The sequence below is a fragment of the Penicillium roqueforti genome, assembly GCF_015533775.1.
Source record: "Penicillium roqueforti strain LCP96 04111 chromosome Unknown scaffold_17, whole genome shotgun sequence".
In the NCBI taxonomy this organism is placed as follows: domain Eukaryota; kingdom Fungi; phylum Ascomycota; class Eurotiomycetes; order Eurotiales; family Aspergillaceae; genus Penicillium; species Penicillium roqueforti.
The window spans coordinates 472,619-493,747 of record NW_024067581.1 but is presented as its reverse complement, the minus strand read 5'-3'; the positions used below and the strand labels follow the sequence as shown (position 1 = coordinate 493,747).

Genomic DNA, 21,129 nt, shown 5'->3' with positions numbered 1-21,129 from the left:
TCCGCATCCTACGTTGATATGGGCTGATGAGGTCTGGGCTCCCACAGCTACCACCTAGGCATGAGGGATTACCAGTGAGATACCACAGGTTGTAGGATCTCATTTTGTGATTGGTGCTGTTGCGGCATTTGATCATCATCCAATGATTAGAATAGTTATTGGGTACCCCAGTAGTCAAATCCCTCCCAAGCTCAAATGAAATAATTCCAATCAACAAATAAAAAACCATGAGAGTCTCGTGGCCCCATGTGAGATACCGGTGACTCCTTTCAGGGCGGAGGGAGCCACCAAGTTAGATCACCATACTCGATCCGTCCACCGCAGTGGTTTAAGCGGCACGGTTGGCCCGCCAAAGTGGAGGAATCGAGCATTTCCGTTCGAAAGAAGATAATAATAATGATATATTTAATTCTACGGGTTTAACTGGACAATCCCTTCTATATGTTGTAGACCTATGTTGTATCACTTACATTCCTGCCCCTCATCGACCCCTCCAAACCACATCGTCATAGCTTCCTTAGTCAACCTCGGGAACGCCTACAGATATTTGTACCTAAGATTATCGTGCTCATCTCCGTATACCCGAATATAGGCACCGAATAGGCAAAAGATTCAAGAGAAAGCTCCGAAGCGTAGTGAGAACCCGAAGAGCAGTTGGGTCTAGCGGGCTCCTATTGGTAGACGGGAGCTACCGAGGGGCAGATGAGGACCCCAATATCGTGGCCCTTCCTGCTTTCCCCGGTGTATGAAACCGGAAATGGGTTGCTGGGCGGATGTGCCAACGGCAACATTCGGGAAATCTAGCTCGGTCTGATCTGACGGGCTGTGTGGGAGTGAAAGGGTTGATTCGGTGAGACGGGGGGGCGTGATCTGTCCATTGCGTCAGTCATCCATTCATTAATCCTCCCCCTCCCCCAGATATTTTTTCCTCTTCTTCTTTTCTCTCTCCATCCCACTTCTTCCCCTTTCTTCAATTACTTCACTATTACAGTACGTCCATCCCTTCTCTATCCTTCCTTGTCTGTCCTTCCTCTACCTGAGCTAACAGCTTCTAGTAAACCGCAATCATGGTTGTCAAAGTCGGTATCAACGGTTTCGGTCGTATTGGCCGCATTGTAAGTCATTCTCTGGATCACCACAGGTCAGCTTCAGTTACTAACAGCATCACAGGTCTTCCGCAATGCGTAAGTTACAACCCGCAGGAGGAGAGAGAGAGAGAGAGAACAAAATGACCCGAGAACCATCCTAACCCATCCTCAATATAGTCTCCTCAACCCAGACGTCGAGGTTGTCGCTGTCAACGATCCCTTCATTGAGACTCACTACGCTGTATGTTTCTGGTCAACCCAACCGATTGTATAATGATATTAACCTCCCGTCGGAATAGGCCTACATGCTCAAGTATGACTCCACCCACGGTCAGTTCAACGGCACCATCGAGTACGTTGATGACGGTCTCATTGTCAACGGCCACAAGGTTGCCTTCTTCGCCGAGCGTGACCCCTCTGCCATCCCCTGGGGTAAGGCCGGTGCCGACTACATTGTCGAGTCCACCGGTGTCTTCACCACCCAGGAGAAGGCCAGTGCCCACTTGAAGGGTGGTGCCAAGAAGGTCGTCATCTCCGCTCCCTCCGCCGATGCCCCCATGTTCGTCATGGGTGTCAACAACAAGTCTTACACCAAGGATATCAATGTCCTCTCCAACGCCTCTTGCACCACCAACTGCTTGGCTCCTCTCGCCAAGGTTATCAACGATAACTTCGGCATCGTCGAGGGTCTCATGACCACCGTCCACTCCTACACCGCCACCCAGAAGACCGTCGATGCTCCTTCCAACAAGGACTGGCGTGGTGGCCGTACCGCGGCCCAGAACATTATCCCCTCCTCCACCGGTGCCGCCAAGGCTGTCGGTAAGGTTATCCCCGAGCTCAACGGCAAGCTCACCGGTATGGCCATGCGTGTCCCCACCGCCAACGTCTCCGTTGTCGACCTCACCTGTCGCCTTGAGAAGGGTGCTACCTACGATGAGATCAAGGCCACCATCAAGGCCGCTTCCGAGAGTGGCGAGCTCAAGGGTGAGTTATTTTTTTTTCGATCACGTCTACAACTCATATTGACAAACTATTTTAGGTATCCTCGGCTACACTGAGGACCAGGTTGTCTCCACCGATCTTAACGGTGACTCGCGCTCCTCCATCTTCGATGCCGCCGCCGGTATCGCCCTTAACCCCCACTTCGTCAAGCTTGTCTCCTGGTACGACAACGAGTGGGGTTACTCTCGCCGTGTTGTTGACCTCATCTCCTACATTGCCGGTGTGGATTCCCAGTAGGAATCAGGACCCCGTCATGGGGTCAAGAGTGTTCTTTAAGGTGCTGAGCTCCTTGTTCCACAGCCTACGGATATGGGTGCATGAGGACTCCGCCTGGTAGAAAAAAACAAGATGATAACGTCATTTAATGAAACCAACCATTTCCAATTCATTTTCTCCAATCTGCTATAGAGCTGTACTATCGTAATCCTTTTGGTTGGAATGGCTTTGCCTCCATATACATATACAATCAATCTAATCCCGAGGCACTTTCACACTTGCCAAAATTAAGCTTTTACATGTTGACCATTGGAAGTATGCTGCATGTCTTAACTACCTGCATATGTGCCTATGTACATACATATAACTGGGTACATCACATGTTACATATGGAAATGTCGTTTTGTAGCATTATGCCTTCCACCAAATTCCATGGTCTGTGATCGATCATTCCTTCTGTCTAGATGTTGATAAGAGAAGATATCCAAGAAAATTTATACAAAAGTCATCATCTTCAATGTATCATAGCTGAATCACCTCTGGCTAACCTTAGAACTATGTAAATACCTAGCTCATCAAGTATAGAGGCCGTATAGGCCGACTGTTCTTATCCATGTACCTTGGAAGGTTGTTGATAACGATAAGTCAGTACATACTAAATGCTCACCGCCAATTATAATATATCACGCCAATCCATTCCGAGCGGCGGTCAATTTGGCGGTGACTTCAAGAATGTCTGGCAATAAGAAAGACTGGCCCAAAAGGGATCCAATGATCCATTCCCTTGTCTCTTTGTCACTCAGTGGACTTGGATTCTGTTCTTCATTTTTACCCACTACATGAAGGTCTAAAATTGAATCTCTCTTAGAAATTATTCACTTGAAGATCACTCTTGCTTCATCATACTGTGGGTGCATTGCAGCGTCAGTCGAATATACGGCAGGAGACGTTGGTATACCACCGTATGCTTGCTCAAATCGCACCTTCAGACATTCCTATAATATTTGGTGAAACAAAATCTTTGTTTAACAAGTGGAACATTTGACCGATTGATATATTTCAAATTCTGCTGTGCAAAGCGCATTCGACAGCCTGGACCAGGAACATCAACCGAATCACTATTAGTTTGATATTGAGCTCCAAGATTGCCAATACAAGCTCAACACCTCTATTGTGGTAGTGCTTGGTAATGAGCTAATAAGAGCCAAGCTTGAATTATATCGAGAGCTTTCCGCGGCTTCCCCTCTCATGATGGACGAAGACGAGGATACAGTTATGGGTGATTCCCATACCACCTCCACCTTGACTGCAAACCGATTCCATCTTCCCACGCATCTCAGCAATCACCCGACTCCCAATCTTCCTCCTTCTTCCATTCACCAAGCGATTCCTGCATCCTTAACACCTGGCTCCGAGCAATCTCAACCTCCGGTGGTCATCGCCTCCACCGGAATGGCCCCTCCTGAACATTTGACCAAGATCGGTGAAGGTGATATTTTCACCGTCGAACAGTTGTCAAAACGTGATAGCCTGGTTGAGCCCGACTCTGACTGGTCTGACGACGAGGTCATGGCTAAGGCGGGTCTTCCACTGGCGTCGCTTGCCTCAGGACTTTGTTATGATCCTCGCATGCGTTACCACTGCGAGGTTTGTCCACAGAGTGACGTTCATCCAGAGGATCCCAGACGCATCTACTACATCTACAAGGAGTTATGTCGCGCCGGTCTTGTTGACGACCCAGAATCGAGTCGGCCTTTGGCACCCAAAACCTTGCAACGGATCCAGGCTCGCAATGCAACCGAGGAGGAAATCACCCTCGTCCATGATGAAGCGCACTACGCATTTGTTCGAAGCACAACAGGTATGTCTTGCTACTACCGGAAAAGCTGGCTTGGATAGATTCACTGACTCGACCAATAGATATGGCCAACGATGAACTTATTCAGCTCGAAAAGGAACGTGACTCCATCTACTTTAATAATCTGACCTTCGCTTCGGCCATTTTGTCTACTGGAGGCGCAATCGAGACATGCTTAGCCGTCGCCCAACGTCAGGTGAAAAATGCTATAGCCGTCATTCGCCCACCCGGTCACCATGCCGAGCATGATTCTGCGATGGGATTCTGTCTATTCAACAATGTGTCTGTTGCAGCACGCGTTTGCCAAAATAGACTAGGAGACGCTTGCCGGAAGATCATGATTCTTGACTGGTCAGTAGTACCCCACATCACCGTTTGGTCACTGCAGAAATACTAACTTGTGCTAGGGACGTTCACCATGGTATGCTTAGACCCATAGTATGACATTTGAAAACAATCCAAGCTTACAGATCTTAGGCAACGGCATCCAGCAAGCATTTTACGAGGACCCTAATGTTCTTTACATTTCCATGCATGTCTACCAAGACGGTCGCTTCTACCCTGGAGGCCCTGCTGGAGACTCAGATCAATGTGGCTCAGGCGCCGGAGTCGGAAAGTGAGTTTTTCCTCAAGCATATGAATGAAATGGCTAAAGTCTCACGCTTCTTAGAAATGTCAATATTCCATGGCCCGACCAGGGTATGGGCGATGGCGATTACATGTTCGCCTTCCAGGAAGTGGTGATGCCCATTGCCCAAGAATTCGATCCCGACATGGTGATTGGTGAGCATACCCCCTCTTTTTATCTAGTATAGAGTTATTGACCATGATAGTCGCTGCTGGGTTTGATGCTGCCGCTGGCGATGTACTGGGTGCCTGCTTTGTCTCGCCAGCTTGTTATGCCCAAATGATCCACATGCTCATGACTTTGGCCAATGGAAAGATCGCTGTTTGCTTGGAGGTATGTCAATTGCCTCTCCAAATTGTTGCTTGCTTGATCTGACGTTGAAACAGGGCGGATACAACTTCAAGTCTATCTCCAAGTCGGCTCTGGCTGTGACCAAGACCCTTATGGGGGAACCCCCTGACCGTTTGTTGAGCAGTTCTCCGACAGACTCTGCGGTCGCAACAGTCCGCCGGGTGAGGAGCATCCAATCCCAGTATTGGAGTCGCCTGTACCCCAAGACATCTGCTCACCCGATCTACGCGAATCGTCTTCACGGTAAGAATTATAGACTATCTCTTACTCAACAGAGCTGATAAGCCCTCTAGATATCCTCCGTGTTCACCAGTCGAACCAGCTGTATGAAACCTGCAAGCTCACCCCGCTCCACATTTATCGCACCGCCATTTCCAAGTCCTTTGACAAACAAGTTCTGGCAAGGTAAGTTGCACCGTACCTTGATATCCTAACCTGGACTCACCATCTGGCAGCACAAACTATCACGAACGTGTGCCGCTTGTTGTCATCTTCCACGATCCGTAAGTGTTCCGATAATCAACCGCCAGAGCTATAACTGACAGTATCTAGCCCTGAGATTGTGGGACAGGCTCATCCCGTGACCAATAAGTTGGAAGCGCACAATGTGTGGCTGGTACGTGACCCAAGATGGCTGACTGAGATTGTCCGCTAACATAACAAAAGGCCGATTCGCTCTCGGATTATGTGAAATGGATCGTGGGCAAGGGCTACGCGGTGATCGATGTTAACATTCCCAAGTTCGTAACTCGGAAGGAGGTAAGTCAAGCTATGCAACCCTTTATACGGGCAATCAACTAATTTGGATGGGTTTAGACTGCCGGTAAATACCAGGTGGACGACGAGGACCGCCCGTCTGCCACCGAAGAGCTTGCCGGATACTTGTGGGACAACTACATCGAGTGAGCGATGACCGGCGAAGAACATTGATTAAATTGAGCTGACAAGTTATCAAAGTGCGAACCAGGCAACCGAAATTTTCCTGCTCGGCGTCGGCAACGCTTTCATTGGCGTGTCGAACTTGCTAATCAACAGGGGTATGTTTAGGCCAATCGGGTATCCGGCTATGCAGCTTTGCTAATTACCAAGCAGAAAACCTTTACAAGCGTGTCAACGGCGTGATCTCCTTCGTGTCTGTAGACCCCGTCCGCGCGGTCGCATCCCAGACGCAGACGTGGCTCTCGAAGTGGTACCGCGAGGTAAGCCACCCACAATATATTCGTCAATGATATACATTACTCACGCTATTATTTTCATTTCAGAACTCCCTTGTGTTTGTTTCAGACTCCCATGGTATTTGGACTAGCCTGGACCGACGGCCTTCCAAGCGCTACGGACAGCTGGTTCATTCCCCGAAAACGGACCTGAACGAGATGCTTGACGAGCATAAGGAGGAAGTGTTCAAGTGGATATCCGATCGTGCTGACCGGACAGAGGAGGACTCAGACGAAGATTCGTGATTGCTTTTACTGGTTCCTGATCGATTCGGCGAGCGTGAACCGTAGAATTCCCAAGGCTGTACATGGTGTTATGCGGTCTGTTATCGAAGAACCCTCTTTTCATACCCTAGTAATGACATGAAATTATCTTGCCAGTCCTGTTACTATATTTGCTTATCATTTCTCAACAGGGGAATCCCCCCGCAGATAAAAATAGGTTGTGGAAAACATTTCTCTCTTTGATATTTGTCGCCTCTAATACTTTCTCGTCCACCGCCACCAGAGAAGACGTCAGGTGTGAAGTCCCTGGGCCCCTGTGCAGCAGTGATATCAGCACATTTTTGGAGTTTTGAGACATTTGGGACTTCACTATGACACATCACCAACCATGGCTCTAGAGCTTAGTAGTCTCTAAGACAGAGCGGCGAGTATGAGCTGATTTCTGCTCAATTTAGACATACATATCGTATAATTACTTTCTCAGTATGGCGTTGATCTGCGTGCTGTCCCTGGATGTATGTAACAATGTCTCACTTTTTACCCCAGAAATCCAGGCGTGACACAACTCGTTCCATTGTTATGCCAGAAAGCCCTTGGTTTTTCTATCTCTCCACACTTGGCATGCATAAGCAGAAAGATCATGCTAATCTCATAATTGTTGCTCTTGCCTATGCAATGTATACATCCAATGATCGGGTCGGAGCGCTCTGAGACATCGTATTCTTTTCGCTACACCCATGGACCCTTTTATCTCTCGCATCTCCACTGACATCAACGTTGGAAAACTGTTGGCCGTGTGATGCGGGGATTTGGTAAGATCATACGAAAGGAAGGATGGCCTGACCACTGCCCAAGTGGTTAAGGCTTCAATAGGTTGATTTGGGATGAGGTGTCTTGGATTTGGTGAGTAACCGTCATTCTTCCCATTAGCAATCCTTTTAGAATCTAGTTTATGCTCGTATCAAAGGAGAACCAGGTATAGGCTGGAAACTGATGCTCAATCCACCAAGGAAACTATATAAAGGGCTTCGAATCCTACCTGAGAGAGATATTCTCATCACCTCGAACAGACTTTATTACTTGACCTCAAGCCAACTGATCCTACCAATATGCACTTTTCCACTGCCGTTATTGCCTCCGTCGCCGCCATGGCACCGCTTGCTAGCGCCGTTGGCAACGCTATCGTGACCAACCACTGCCAATTCCCAGTCTACCTGTGGTCCGTTGGTGGCAGTGTTGGCCCCAAGCAAACCATCCCGGCGGGTGGCAGCTACACCGAAGCTCTGCACCACGATAGTGCCTCCGGTGGCATCTCGCTTAAGATCACCACCGTTGACAACGGTCTGTACAACGGCAGCCCTCAGACCAACTTTGCCTACACCCTGGACCCAGGCACAGTTTGGTACGACCTGTCAGATGTCTTCGGTGACCCATTCTCCGGCAAGTCGATTGTCGTGCGGCCCACAGACACAACTTGCTCGAACATCTGCTGGGCGCAGGGTGTCAACCCCGGTGGCAGCCAAACAAAGAACTGCAACTCCGACACTAGTGTCAACCTGGACCTCTGTGCAGCCAACTGCTAAGCGCCCGGATCCATACGTATGTGATAGCTCGATATAATGGTGGGGACCGTGTCCACTAGCCCCTGTGTTTTGACCTGCGGAGCTGCGGGGAAAGGTAGAGCCTCGACGTGGAGCCACCCAGGACCCTGCGATGTATGTAGCTATCTGCTAATGGGAATATTGTTATAATTTCAAGTCTAATCCTGGTCGGATACGAGTCTGCCTTGTTTGGAAAAACGCCATCGGTAGATGAGAGCGCGTATTAGGGCTACGAGGGTCTATCACCGCCTCGAGTAGCTGGGCAGTATTTCCACCAGGCCCGGCTGGATCAACATCGCTTGTCTCCCAGTCGACTTTACAACATCCATCACCCCGAGGCCCCTCCATTTGGTTTATAATCCCACTCAATATATATCGAAGTATATATTAACGCGTCTCATTCTTAGACCCTCTGGAATTCCTAGGTGCATTGACCTTATCAGTCACGTCATTGGCCTCTCCCTCTCCCCTCGGCAACTGAATGCCTCCAAGGTCCTCTGCAGCAAACCTGTGTCACAAAGGTCTCATTCGCAGCTCAACCCGCCCTTGTCCCGATTTGTTGTCACGTATTACTGTGACCAGTATTCGTTCAGCGCGGCCCGTACCTTTACAGATTCTTTCTTCCGTCCTTTGGACCCGCCGTTCATTCTCCCATTCAACCCCAAACTTCACCGCCACACCCCCGACCATGGCTCAAATCGAGCGTATTACAGAGAACTTGGAGAGACCAGAGCTTGATGATCGTTCTTATCGAGTCATCCGTTTGCCAAACAAGCTAGAGGCCCTCCTAGTTCATGACCCGGACACCGATAAGGCCAGTGCTGCCGTGAATGTCAATGTTGGCAACTTCTCTGATGAAGATGATATGCCAGGAATGGCTCATGCCGTAGAGCATTTGCTATTTATGGGCACAAAAAAGGTAAATTAACAACCTACAACCTAAAAGCTACCACCGCAACCATATTCCTAGCCAGGGTTAGTGCTAACCGGATCCCTGTTGTTTAGTACCCGAAGGAAAATGCATACAACCAGTACTTGGCGTCCCACTCTGGTTCATCCAATGCCTACACAGCCGCCACTGAAACGAACTACTTCTTTGAAGTGTCCGCCACAGGTGACTCCAGTGCCCCAAAATCCAGTGGAGACAGCACCCCTGCCGAGACGAATGATAACAATGGCGTGTCAAATGGGAGTGCCTTAGATGGGAAGTCGCCCCTCTACGGCGCATTAGATCGGTTTGCCCAGTTCTTTGTTGCCCCGCTTTTCCTAGAGTCAACCCTAGACCGGGAGTTGCAGGCGGTGGATTCGGAAAATAAAAAGAACCTTCAAAGTGACCTGTGGCGTTTGATGCAACTTAACAAGTCGCTTTCAAACCCTAAACATCCCTACAGCCACTTCTCGACTGGTAATCTGCAGACCCTGAAAGAAGATCCACAGAAACGTGGTCTGGAAGTCCGCAGTGAGTTCATCCGCTTCTACGAGAAGCACTACTCGGCCAATCGGGCGAAGTTGGTTGTCCTAGGACGAGAATCTCTGGACACCCTGGAGCAGTGGGTCTCCGAGCTCTTTTCCGATGTCGAGAACAAGAACCTGGCTAAGAACCGCTGGGACGGTGTTCAGCCCTTCACTGAGAAGGACATGTGCACCCAGGTTTTTGTGAAGCCGGTTATGGATACTCGATCCATGGATATGTATTTCCCCTTCCTTGATGAGGAGGAGATGCATGAAACCCAGCCTAGCCGTTATATCAGCCATCTGATTGGCCATGAGGGCCCGGGCAGTGTTCTTTCTTATCTCAAGACCAAGGGGTGGGCCAATGGTCTGTCTGCAGGCGCCATGCCTGTCTGCGCTGGGTCTGCATTTTTCACTATCTCGGTGCGCTTGACCCCCGAAGGTCTAAAGAAATACCAGGAAGTCGCAAACGTCGTCTTCGAGTATATTGCCATGATCAAGCAACGCGAGCCCGAGCAGTGGATCTTCGACGAGATGAAGAACCTTGCCGAGGTCAATTTCCGGTTCAAGCAGAAGACCCCGGCTAGTCGCTTCACCAGCCGGTTGAGCAGCGTTATGCAAAAGTCACTGCCTAACGAATGGCTTCTGAGCGGGTCTTTATTGCGACGATTTGACTCTGACCTGATCAAGAAGGCGCTCAGCTATCTGCGGGCTGACAACTTCCGTCTGATCGTTGTGTCCCAGGAGTTCCCGGGTACATGGGATCAGAAGGAGAAGTGGTATGGTACCGAATACAAGGTCGAGAAGATTCCACAGGAGTTCTTGGGTGGTCTTCAGAAGGCTCTAGAGTCGACTGAGGCTACCCGTACTTCCAACGTGCACATGCCTCACAAGAACGAATTTGTACCGACTAGACTCTCGGTAGAAAAGAAGGAGGTTGCCGAGCCAGCTATCAACCCTAAGCTGATTCGCCATGACGACCGGGTGCGTCTATGGTTCAAGAAGGATGACCGTTTCTGGGTGCCCAAGGCCAGTGTCGAGATAACGCTCCGCAATTCATTGGTGTGGGCCACGCCTGGCAATCTCATCAAAACAAAGCTGTACAGCGAGTTGGTTCGGGATTCGCTAGATGAATACTCCTACGACGCCGAGCTTGCTGGCTTAGACTACAATCTCTCGGCGAACATTTTGGGATTGGACATTTCCGTGAGCGGATATAACGACAAGATGTCCGTTCTGTTGGACAAAGTACTCAACACTATGCATGGGCTAGTTGTCAACCAGGATCGGTTCGATATTATCAAAGAGCGCTTGGCGCGGGCATTCCGCAATGCTGAGTACCAGCAGCCTTACTACCAGGTCGGGGATTATACTCGCTATCTTCTTGCCGAGCGCAGCTGGATCAATGAGCAGTATCTTGAAGAGCTGGAGCATGTTGAGTCCCATGATGTGGTCAACTTCTTCCCCCAGCTGCTTGAGCAGACCCACATCGAAGTGCTGGCCCACGGAAACCTGTACAAGGAGGATGCTCTGCGTATGACCGACTCTATTGAGAAGATTCTGGGAGGCCGCCCTCTGCCTCCATCGCAGTGGTACTTGCGCCGCAACATGATCTTGCCGCCCGGTGCCAACTATGTCTACCCCCGGTCGCTCAAGGATCCGGCCAACGTCAATCACTGCATTGAGTACTTCCTCTATATCGGGCTCTTCGCCGACGACGTCCTGCGATCGAAGGTCCAGCTGTTCGCGCAGCTGACTGACGAACCTGCATTCGACCAGCTGCGCAGCAAGGAACAGCTCGGATATGTGGTGTGGAGTGGCGCACGCTACAACGCCATCACTATGGGCTACCGGGTCATTATCCAGAGTGAGCGCACGGCACCTTATCTGGAATCGCGCATTGAGAATTTCCTCCGTGAGTTCGGTTCCATCCTCGAGAAGATGCCCGAAGAAGAATTCGAGGGTTACAAGCGCAGCGTCGTGAACAAGCGCCTGGAGAAACTCAAGAACCTAGGCTCTGAGACTGGCCGGTACTGGTCGCATATCGGATCTGAGCGCTTTGATTTCCTTCAGCATGAGACCGACGCAGCCAATGTGCGCTCCTTGACCAAGGCGGATCTCGTTACATTCTACCAGCAATACATCGACCCCTCTTCGGCCACACGCGCCAAGCTCGCCATCCACATGAACGCCCAGGCAGGCGCGCAGGTTGAGGAGCCCAAACCAGCTGAACAGAGAACGCGCCTTATCGAAGTAGCCACCAAGCACCTCGAAGCCGCAGACTTCATCGTGGATTCTGCCCGCTTCACTACGGCATTCGATTCGGTTGACGCGACAGCGGCGGACAAGTCCCAGGTTATCTTTGCTGTGAAGAATTTCTTGACCGAGACCGGCCTGTCGCAGCAGAAGTTCGAGCCTGTCCTTGAGACGCTGGACGAGAAACTCAGTGCTCAGTTAAAGGAGCTGGGTCTTGGCTCTGGCAGTGACATTCAGGGTGCGGCTAATGGCAATGGCGAGGCCCAAAAGCCTGTCATTATCACCGATGTGTCAACCTTCAAGGCAAGCTTGCCTGTTAGCGCTGGCCCTGTTCCTGCGATGGATTTGAGCGTGTATGAGGATTTTGATGCCAAGCTATGAATAGTATACATGGAGTAGGTTTGGTGTTGGTCTGGGTTGCATGGCTCCGAGAGTTGGGGTGTTTGTCAATTGAAGGATATAGTGAAGGATAATAATCAAACAAACTACGTTCAGACGAGTATTATAGCACCCGGTCCTTGTAAGGTTGACAAGTGGGTGTACAACATAACATAGGGTTTCCGTCAAATGTACCGTTTGCTAGGGCTTCACATATAAAAGGTACATACAGTCAGTCATCGGTTTCTCAACCGCAAGGTCCACAGAGTTAAATTCATTCGACATTGCTATTTTTTTTATATATACGGCTATATAGTATAGTAGCATGCCCTCTAAATTACATCAAGTAACCAAATAATGCTATAGTTAACTAGTTATTCTTACTAAGTTGTATACTCGATGTTCCACAGTTGAACTTGGGAAGGCGGTCAACGCTGATAAGCGATAGTGACATCGGAGCTTTAGACAGCTCGCCGTTCTCGACAATAACAACAATTGCTTCGTCGAAATGGCTACTACCACGCAGGAGGCTCCTGTCAGTGGATTTCCGTAAGTAGTATGGATGCAACTCCGAAATGGCAATGCGACCTAACACAAACCTTCTAGGCCCATTGTCCCTAAGGACTTCACCGCTCAGCAGCCGGAGACTGTCCGGCTGTATCCTCTGTCGAACTATACCTTCGGCACCAAGGAGACACAGCCGGAAGAGGATCCTTCGGTTCTGGCACGGCTCAAGCGCCTTGAAGAGCACTATGGCCTCCATGGAATGCGACGAACCTGTGAGGGAATCCTGGTGTGCCACGAGCACAACCATCCCCATGTGCTGATGCTGCAGATTGCCAATGCATTCTTTAAGCTGTGAGTTCTTTGAGATTTAGTTGCATACATTCACAGTTCACTGCTAATTGTCTTTCAGGCCAGGTGATTATCTGCAACCTGAGGATGATGAGATTGAAGGTTTCAAGAAGCGCCTGAACGAGCGCCTTGCACCTGTGGGATCTCAGTTCTCTGGCGAAGGTGTTAATGATGACTGGGAAATTAGCGATACACTTGCGCAATGGTGGCGACCCAACTTCGAGACTTTCATGTACCCGTTCCTGCCTGGCCATGTCACCCGGCCCAAGGAGTGCAAGAAGTTGTACTTCATCCGCCTCCCGAAGAAGAGTGAGTTCCAACCCATGCCTCACGTGGGCGGTAAACACTGCTTACACATCACTTATTCTAGAGGTTCTATCGGTCCCAAAGAACATGAAACTGCTGGCTGTCCCGCTGTTCGAGCTGTACGATAACACTGCCCGCTACGGCCCCCAACTTTCTGCCATCCCCCATCTCCTATCGCGATACAACTTCGAGATGGTCGACGAGAACGACAACATCGTTGCTGTGACCCCTGGCACCCCACTGCCTCCTGGCTACACTATCCCTCCCCGAGTTATCCTCAACGGTGATGGCGCAGAAGATGGACAGGACACCGGTATGACAGGAGTTGAGGAGGGCATGAAGATCGAGTCTCACCAGTAGTGGGGAGTGATTCTCATGACAATGAAACGCTAACGCAGCCTAGTATGGGCCCAAGCACCGAGTGTCCCGAGGGCCCGAGGTTCTTTGCTGGCAGCGATGATGAACAGGATACGGCTTTGACTGGCGAAGAAGGGCTTCTCCAATAATGGAATTCTTTGCGAGAGCTCAAGAGAGAAAAGGGAAAAAGAAATAACCGAAAAAAACCTCCATTGAAAATGGAATGGATACAGTCAAATCAATTTTACGCTTCTAATGATCACACGTGTTTAATAATAATGTCGTAGTTCGACGTTGCCTCTAGAACAGTTCAACAGTCCAACAGTTCATATACAGATACGATCACGGGCGGAAGCGAGTGGCTGGAATTTCTTCTGCCACAACGGGCCATTAGTATAAGATGAGAAAAGATCGTCGAACACCACCTGGAGCAGTCAAGCAGAAACCAATCAACAACCTTGCAAGCTATTTCTACCCGATATGCAAAGAGCCCAAAATATTCGTCTTCACGGCACTTATATCGCATGAAGAAATAAATCAACAGCAAAACTTTGTCCTGCATTACAAGGCGCAACTAAGCGTCCCACTCACAGCCCTAATCTCGAATTGGACGAAATACTCCGCTATTTTACTATGCAGACTATCATCTACTCAGCCGATGTGTCTCTGAGGGGTTACATTTCCCGGTGACAAACTCAACAGTTGCATGAATTCCATGTCGATCCCGCCGGAATCCCACCGGTCACGCGTGAAATATGCGCCATAAGCCCGGAGATTGAGCTGAGTCCGGCAACAATTTAATATACGAGAGAACGGGCGCTATACCCCGCCCCTCAAGCTGTCCTGATTTGTGAAGGACTTCGGGATCTATACGGGATCCATTTGGACTCGCCGAACATACATAAGGGAGCTGTGTCTGCGTGGTTGTGTTGACGTGTATGCACACCCGTTGAGAAAGCCCTACTCCAGAGATCCTCATCATGCTTCTTCTTGGTCGTCTTTGGAGTATCGCTGCTCTTGCGGCGCTGACGGTTGCTGCTCCTTCTCGTTCTGTTCCTCGAGGTATGAATGCGTTTGCCTTTTGTTCATGCCATCCGATGATTGACCAACTGACGCAAGCAATAGATGTGTCGGCTGATGTGCTCGGTCAATTGACCCTGTTCTCGCAGTGGGCTGCAGCATCATACTGCACGAACAATAGCAACTCCACCGGCGATGGGGTATCTTGCGAGCAAGGCAACTGCCCCTTGGTGGAGTCCGCTGACACAACTACTCTATACGAGTTTGACGAGTATGAGACCAACTTCCAATGTCATTCACAAGTCGTTCGCTAATACAGTGACACCTTTCAGGACCTCCAGCTATGGTGATGTTGCCGGCTTCCTCGCGGTTGACAAGACAAACAAGCTACTTGTTGTCTCATTCCGAGGCAGTCGCACACTGAGTAACTGGATCGCGAACATCAACTTTGGCTTCACCGATGCTAGTAGTATCTGCAGCGGTTGCGAAGCCCACGGCGGGTTCTTGGAAGCCTGGGAGGCTGTCGCAGCTGATCTGACATCCAAGATCAAGGCCGCAAAGGCAACATACTCGGGCTACACTCTTGTCGTGACAGGCCACAGCTATGGCGGAGCCCTTGCCACGTTGGGAGGTATTGTGCTTCGAAATGGCGGATATGAACCAAGTGTGGTAAGTACCATGTTTGGAAATCTGCCTTAATTGATAGTGTATACTCACAATGAGACTAGTATACTTATGGCCAGCCACGGGTGGGTAACAAGGCTCTAGCTCAATATATCACAGACCAGGGCAGTCTCTGGCGAGTGACACATACAGACGACTTGGTGCCTAAGGTGCCACCCGCGACTGTTGGCTTTAGCCACGCAAGTCCTGAGTACTGGATTACTAGTGGCGACAATACGACGGTGACCTCGTCTGATATTGATGTCATTGTCGGCGTGGGCTCGAAGTCTGGAAATGCGGGGACGTTGAATCCGGATACTGCAGCACACAACTGGTACTTGGGACATATTGATGCATGCAAATAGGGTGAATACATCTATGGATATGTAGGTAGTATGTCCTGGGGGAAAGACAATATCTACCGGTCAGATGTATATATCGTGGTTAAATCAATTCAATCTATCATATCAAATACATCAATATATGCATTCTAAATAATTTGAAAATATGCTTGTTTTTATATGTTCCAACTGTTATAGCTGTACAGTTGCTATCCTTGCTAACTATAAGCTATAATTGTGGACTCGGAGCTATTCACCGCAGCGCCTAGTTAGAGCTTGGCTGTGGAGAACTTCAACTTGCGACACGTCGACCTCCTAGATGTCTCTGACAATCGCAAGGATTTATTACCTACACAGATACTACATGAATTAGTATCTGATTAACATCGCAGGTATATCCTACTTGTCTTCCCTGGATTTCTTGAGCTCCCTGGGCCCTTGATTTCCCGTTAATCGTCAACTTCTCCCCCCTCAATGACTTGACCACCTGGGCAGAGTGCCCTCCATCCAACATGTTGTTCGCTCCTAGCGGGCCTCAGGGCCCTCGACGTCGCAGTCGCATGAAGGCTATCTTCCTTACCATCTTCATCGTCATCGCCCTATACCTTTTATTCTTCTCAGCAACAAAGTCCCGCGTCAAGACCGAAAAAGGCAGCTATGCGCAGATACATGATGGACCGACAAAACAATCAGGCGAGCTGGCTCGCCCTGCTGTACTGAGACGAAAGGATATGGTCGTCGCCAGCATGAAAAGTGATGACACGTCATGGCTGTCAGAATACTTCCCCGACTGGACGAAAAGTATCTACGTGGTGGATGACAAGCACGCACCATTGACGGTGGCGCGCAACAAAGGCCGGGAGTCGATGGTGTATTTGACGTGAGTTCGACATGCAATATGTTATCTTTCGTGTCGCATACTGACTCGAGCTGTTGAATAGATACATCATCGACAATTACGATAATCTACCAGAGACAATGCTCTTCATCCACTCGCGACGCTATCAATGGCACAACGACGACCCGTACTACGACGGAATTCCACCGCTACAAAATCTCCAGATTCCATACCTACAAGAGCAAGGATATGTCAACCTACGATGTGTTTGGACCCTTGGATGCCCGGTGGAAATCCGTCCTCTCACGGATACGCATCGCGGCAATGTACACGCTGGCGAATACTTCAAGTATGGATTCATGGAGCTATTCCCTGGGATGCCAATCCCAGAGGAGGTAGGCGTGTCGTGCTGCGCGCAATTTGGTGTGTCCCGCACCAAGGTGCTGGAACGGCCGCGCAGTGACTACGAGCGCTTCCGCACATGGCTAGCGGACACGCCGCTAGAGGATGATTTGAGTGGACGAATTATGGAATATTCATGGCATAGTATGTGTTTTCCCCGCAATGACCCAGTTCCGATCGAAAGCTGACATTTTCTCCAGTGATATTTGGAAAGGACCCTGTACATTGCCCCGATGCGAAGGAATGCTACTGCAAAGTGTTTGGACTGTGCGATCTGACTTGTCCATGGGAAGGTGGCTGTGACGACCGCTATTCCCTGCCACCATTCTCCTCGCTGCCCAAGGGATGGCCGGCTATTGGGTGGAAGGGCCAAGTACAAGACACTTCACATGGATTGCCGGAAACTTGAATTGATGATGGAAGATATCAGCCATATAAGCCCGCTTTTTCACTGCCTTGGGTTAGGCGTCTTGCTCTGCGTATATGCGCTCTCAAGTTGCAGTGCTTCATGCGACTACAAGTGCACGCCGAGGATACCCCTCGCAACCGAGACTACACAGATTTTCCAAAGTTTGTTATCGGATATATAGCAAATTAGTTACTGGATGAAGTTTGGAATTTAGAGAATCCAGAATCTCCTACTGCATAGCTGCATAGGTGACGTGACGTACATGAAAACGTGCTTAATGCGGAGCCGAGGCTAATTTATCTCCCCGCATTCAGCACCTTCATTTTCTTACAACTTTACAATTCTGCCACTCTCCTCTTCTAAAGCTAAAATGCTGATCATCGGGCTCACCGGCTCAATAGCAACGGGCAAGTCTACTGTCTCGTCCATCCTCTCCACACCACCCTACTCCCTCCCAATAATCGACGCCGATCTCCTCGCCCGCAAAGTAGTCGAACCCGGCACCGCAGGCTACAAAGCTATCGTCAACTACTTCGGCCCTAGTACACCAGATCTACTATTGGACGATGCGCCTACAAATCCAAACGGGAAGCCACTGAATCGGCCAGCGTTAGGGCGGCGCATTTTCGGCAGCACAGAAGAACGCAAACGGGATCGACAAGTCCTCAACGGCATCGTCCACCCCGCCGTACGGTGGGAAGTCTACAAAGCCCTAATCTACCACTACCTGCGTGGCCAATGGGCGGTTGTCCTGGATGTACCGCTCCTCTTCGAGAGCGGGATGGATCTCATCTGCGGAACCGTAATCGTGGTCGGGGTTCACGATCCTGAAATCCAAACGGCGCGGTTGCGCGCCCGCGATGCACATCTCACAGCCGAGGATGCAGCGAACCGGGTCCAGAGTCAGGGAGATGTGCGGACGAAAGCGACGCAGGCGGAGTTCCGGGGGACGACGACGGGGCGCGGGGTAGTGGTTTGGAATGATGCTGATAAAGCACAGCTGGAGGTTGCTGTTAGGGGGGCTATGGCTAGTATTGCAGCTTCCAGTCCGAAATGGTGGGCTTGGACCTTGTTGGCTGTGCCGCCGGTTGGGGTTGGGGTTGCTGCTTGGAATTTGATTGTGAATTTCGCGACGCAGAAGGGGTGGGAGAAAAAGAAGCAGGAGGAGAAGGCGAAGCTTTGAGATGATCTTCTTGCTTCTTTTTGGGAAGAGCCGGTCGCTACTTAACTCTATGTAGTGCTCTCAGTGAGGTCCTTAGCAGAGCCTAGGGCCTAGTATATACAATGTACATTGATTATTGTCTCAATGAGCCGCCCAAACAAGCTGCCTTCAGATTCCGTTCTTATGGAACACCTCTCGAACATACGGCCCTACTAATTTCTTATTACGATATCCATGTAAGCTCACATTCATCCTGTGCTGTGTTTCAAGTCCCACCGAATATCCTTCGAGCTCCCGTCAGTATCGCCGTACAAAGTCCGAAATTCTCGATGACCGAGAGTATAGATGTTGACCTGGTTTATAAGAAGAGGATGAATAATACTTGATGATAATATCCCGGTACATGATTCAATATCTTCCATAAGGAGAGTAAACACGGTTGTAAGTAAGAACTTCTGACTACGTCGCTTATAGATATTGATTTACTTGTCGTATGGTGGACACAAAGAAGTACATACCTAGTAGGCCAACGATCATGGTGATTGCTAAGCATATACCACCAGGAGGTGATACTGAGAAGGAATTGATTGATATAACCCCAAAACGCCATAAATGCTATGCTAAAACGCCAATCAAAACATCTGAGGTGGGATCGTGAAAATCATCCGTTTAGTAGCTCTTGCGCTTCTTCTTTTTCTTGTCAGAGGAGGGGGCTCCCAACAAAGACGCTCGGCCAGAGCCAGATATACTAGTGAGTTCAGACAGTTTCGTCTGTCGTGTTTTTCCTGCTTTGGCTTCTGCCTTGAGTCTAGATTTTTCCTGCATTTTGGCAACCTCTTCTGGATTCGACGGGTTGACTATGGTGTCTTCATTTTCATCGTCCTCGGGCTAAGAAAAAATGAGTACAAAATATCAAGTGCAAGATATAGAATACTGACCTTGCGCTCTTTGCGCTCTTTGCGCTTGAAATTGCCATATGCACGCCGACCACCGGAATGGGTATCATCATCTGCATCCAGCGAATCTGCCGCCAATACCATAGGCTGCTGAGTGGACTGGGGTGTAGCAGGAAAGTCCAAAACCCAGTGTGTCTCGCCGGCCTCTGCGGCTGCTCGTGCGACGGCCTTTTGCCGCTTTTCTTCTTCGGCAGCAAGTGCAGCCGCGATCGCATCCATATCTGAGGTGGAAGGGCTCTCAGCCTCGGTGGAGAGACGGGGGCGCTTGGTGTTGTGCGGGCTAGCATCCGAAGATGGGCTTTGAGTTTCTTTGGCAGCTGCAGCGCGTCGCATGAACTGGGATATAGTGTTAATTGTATGGCTGTTAACCAAGAAACTGTCATTCTTACCTTCATGGTCAATAGAGTTGACGACATGGTCTTCTCAGGCTTTCCAGCCGGGGAGGAAGAGCCAGCCATGATGGGTTGAAAGGATGATCTTAATGGATACAAACCCCAATTTAAAAATCAGGAGAAAGAAAGATGTCGAGCCACTTCACTTGCGAAACGCAAAATAAAATGACGCGGCAGAAAATCCAAGTTCTGGGTGGAGCTATCTCGAACCAGCAAGCGGTGACCACCCACCAAACCACACCTCGCGGATTATTCAGTGCCGACTTGCACCTGGTCCCTTGCCAACCCTCTTCTTATCCTCCGTCATAACCAACCATCCCGGGGAAACTTGCCCATAATGATGTCCTGTGGCCGCAGAATTGCGACCTTTGCGTCGGCCCGCCCACGCTTCGTTGTCCGCGCATACTCCTCGACCGTGCCCCGTCTGAGCGAGAACCCTATCCAAGTCAACGACCCGACCCCGCGGAAGCCCACGCCGAATGTCTCCGCGACCAATGCCGAGCCCACTAACGATGGTACTCTCCAGGAGGCCCCCGAGGTTGGCGAGCGCATCCGGAGCATGCAGGCTCCGAACCGCGCTACCACCTGGGCCTCCAGCCAGCAGCCGCGCGAGAAAGCCATGGTTGGACCTCGCTTTGAGCAGACAATCATGGAGTCCCAGGTGCGAATTCGTTGAAAACAGCAGTGCTCATGCAATTGCTGTTGGCAATGCCTCAAGGACTGATACTAACATGCTACTCTTTAGCCGCGACCATATGCTGCTATCGAGCTCATTCACAGACAGCCCGTCCGCTGGACAAAGTCCAGGGTTGTCAGCTGTGACGGTGGCGGTGGCCCTCTCGGTCACCCTAAGATTTTCATCAACACCGACAAGCCCGAGATCGCTACCTGCACATACTGCGGTGTCCCCTTCGTATGTCCCCTGATATCCGCGGTCTTTCCGGCTACGATTGGATCTTTGCTAACACCTCTCTAGGCTCATGAACAGCACCGCGCTTACCTGAAGTCCCTGCCCGCCACCAGCTATCCCCTCGAACCTACCGGTGACGCTGCCGAGGTGAACGAGTCTCAGCGTGTGACAGAGGGTGGCTTGGAGCAGCGATAGACGGCTAGCATGAGATTTCTTTATCGGCGTTGCACAATTTGCGTTTTTCAA

At 50.1% G+C, this 21,129-nt stretch overlaps 10 protein-coding genes across 10 annotated transcripts; 9 read left to right on the top strand and 1 right to left on the bottom strand.

Moving 5' to 3' along the window:
- Positions 1-1,067: 1,067 nt before the first annotated feature.
- gpdA (glyceraldehyde 3-phosphate dehydrogenase GpdA) lies at positions 1,068-2,330 on the top strand (the record flags this gene model as incomplete). The annotated part of the gene is made up of 5 exons (XM_039074480.1): positions 1,068-1,115; positions 1,171-1,184; positions 1,266-1,329; positions 1,388-2,075; positions 2,131-2,330. 5 exons carry the CDS (start codon positions 1,068-1,070, stop codon positions 2,328-2,330), a joined length of 1,014 nt encoding a protein of 337 aa, XP_038927597.1.
- Positions 2,331-3,560: 1,230 nt separating this feature from the next.
- On the top strand, positions 3,561-6,606 carry hdaA (histone deacetylase hdaA; the record flags this gene model as incomplete). Its single annotated transcript, XM_039074479.1, has 15 exons — positions 3,561-4,170; positions 4,230-4,518; positions 4,575-4,588; positions 4,645-4,783; positions 4,838-4,950; positions 5,001-5,128; positions 5,182-5,389; positions 5,440-5,551; positions 5,602-5,649; positions 5,699-5,762; positions 5,813-5,905; positions 5,963-6,048; positions 6,104-6,183; positions 6,239-6,345; positions 6,409-6,606. The coding sequence occupies 15 exons, from the start codon at positions 3,561-3,563 to the stop codon at positions 6,604-6,606; spliced, it is 2,289 nt and encodes a 762-aa protein (XP_038927596.1).
- Positions 6,607-7,694: 1,088 nt separating this feature from the next.
- On the top strand, positions 7,695-8,168 carry LCP9604111_6545 (putative BYS1 domain protein; the record flags this gene model as incomplete). Its single annotated transcript, XM_039074478.1, has 1 exon — positions 7,695-8,168. The coding sequence occupies one exon, from the start codon at positions 7,695-7,697 to the stop codon at positions 8,166-8,168; it is 474 nt and encodes a 157-aa protein (XP_038927595.1).
- Positions 8,169-8,874: 706 nt separating this feature from the next.
- On the top strand, positions 8,875-12,275 carry LCP9604111_6544 (uncharacterized protein; the record flags this gene model as incomplete). The annotated part of the gene is made up of 2 exons (XM_039074477.1): positions 8,875-9,105; positions 9,192-12,275. The coding sequence occupies 2 exons, from the start codon at positions 8,875-8,877 to the stop codon at positions 12,273-12,275; spliced, it is 3,315 nt and encodes a 1,104-aa protein (XP_038927594.1).
- Positions 12,276-12,780: 505 nt separating this feature from the next.
- LCP9604111_6543 (cleavage and polyadenylation specificity factor subunit 5) lies at positions 12,781-13,793 on the top strand (the record flags this gene model as incomplete). Its single annotated transcript, XM_039074476.1, has 4 exons — positions 12,781-12,821; positions 12,879-13,130; positions 13,189-13,436; positions 13,498-13,793. 4 exons carry the CDS (start codon positions 12,781-12,783, stop codon positions 13,791-13,793), a joined length of 837 nt encoding a protein of 278 aa, XP_038927593.1.
- Positions 13,794-14,770: 977 nt separating this feature from the next.
- Positions 14,771-15,838, top strand: LCP9604111_6542 (lipase family protein; the record flags this gene model as incomplete). The annotated part of the gene is made up of 4 exons (XM_039074475.1): positions 14,771-14,852; positions 14,916-15,081; positions 15,143-15,479; positions 15,539-15,838. The coding sequence occupies 4 exons, from the start codon at positions 14,771-14,773 to the stop codon at positions 15,836-15,838; spliced, it is 885 nt and encodes a 294-aa protein (XP_038927592.1).
- Positions 15,839-16,326: 488 nt separating this feature from the next.
- On the top strand, positions 16,327-17,463 carry LCP9604111_6541 (DUF3431 domain-containing protein; the record flags this gene model as incomplete). The annotated part of the gene is made up of 3 exons (XM_039074474.1): positions 16,327-16,694; positions 16,756-17,198; positions 17,255-17,463. The coding sequence occupies 3 exons, from the start codon at positions 16,327-16,329 to the stop codon at positions 17,461-17,463; spliced, it is 1,020 nt and encodes a 339-aa protein (XP_038927591.1).
- A 370-nt stretch (positions 17,464-17,833) lies between these two features.
- On the top strand, positions 17,834-18,646 carry LCP9604111_6540 (putative dephospho-CoA kinase; the record flags this gene model as incomplete). The annotated part of the gene is made up of 1 exon (XM_039074473.1): positions 17,834-18,646. One exon carries the CDS (start codon positions 17,834-17,836, stop codon positions 18,644-18,646), a length of 813 nt encoding a protein of 270 aa, XP_038927590.1.
- Positions 18,647-19,294: 648 nt separating this feature from the next.
- On the bottom strand, positions 19,295-20,039 carry LCP9604111_6539 (uncharacterized protein; the record flags this gene model as incomplete). The annotated part of the gene is made up of 3 exons (XM_039074471.1): positions 19,295-19,513; positions 19,564-19,917; positions 19,971-20,039. The coding sequence occupies 3 exons, from the start codon at positions 20,037-20,039 to the stop codon at positions 19,295-19,297; spliced, it is 642 nt and encodes a 213-aa protein (XP_038927589.1).
- Positions 20,040-20,310: 271 nt separating this feature from the next.
- On the top strand, positions 20,311-21,078 carry LCP9604111_6538 (zinc-finger domain-containing protein; the record flags this gene model as incomplete). The annotated part of the gene is made up of 3 exons (XM_039074470.1): positions 20,311-20,634; positions 20,719-20,886; positions 20,950-21,078. 3 exons carry the CDS (start codon positions 20,311-20,313, stop codon positions 21,076-21,078), a joined length of 621 nt encoding a protein of 206 aa, XP_038927588.1.
- Between the last annotated feature and the right edge of the window lie 51 nt (positions 21,079-21,129).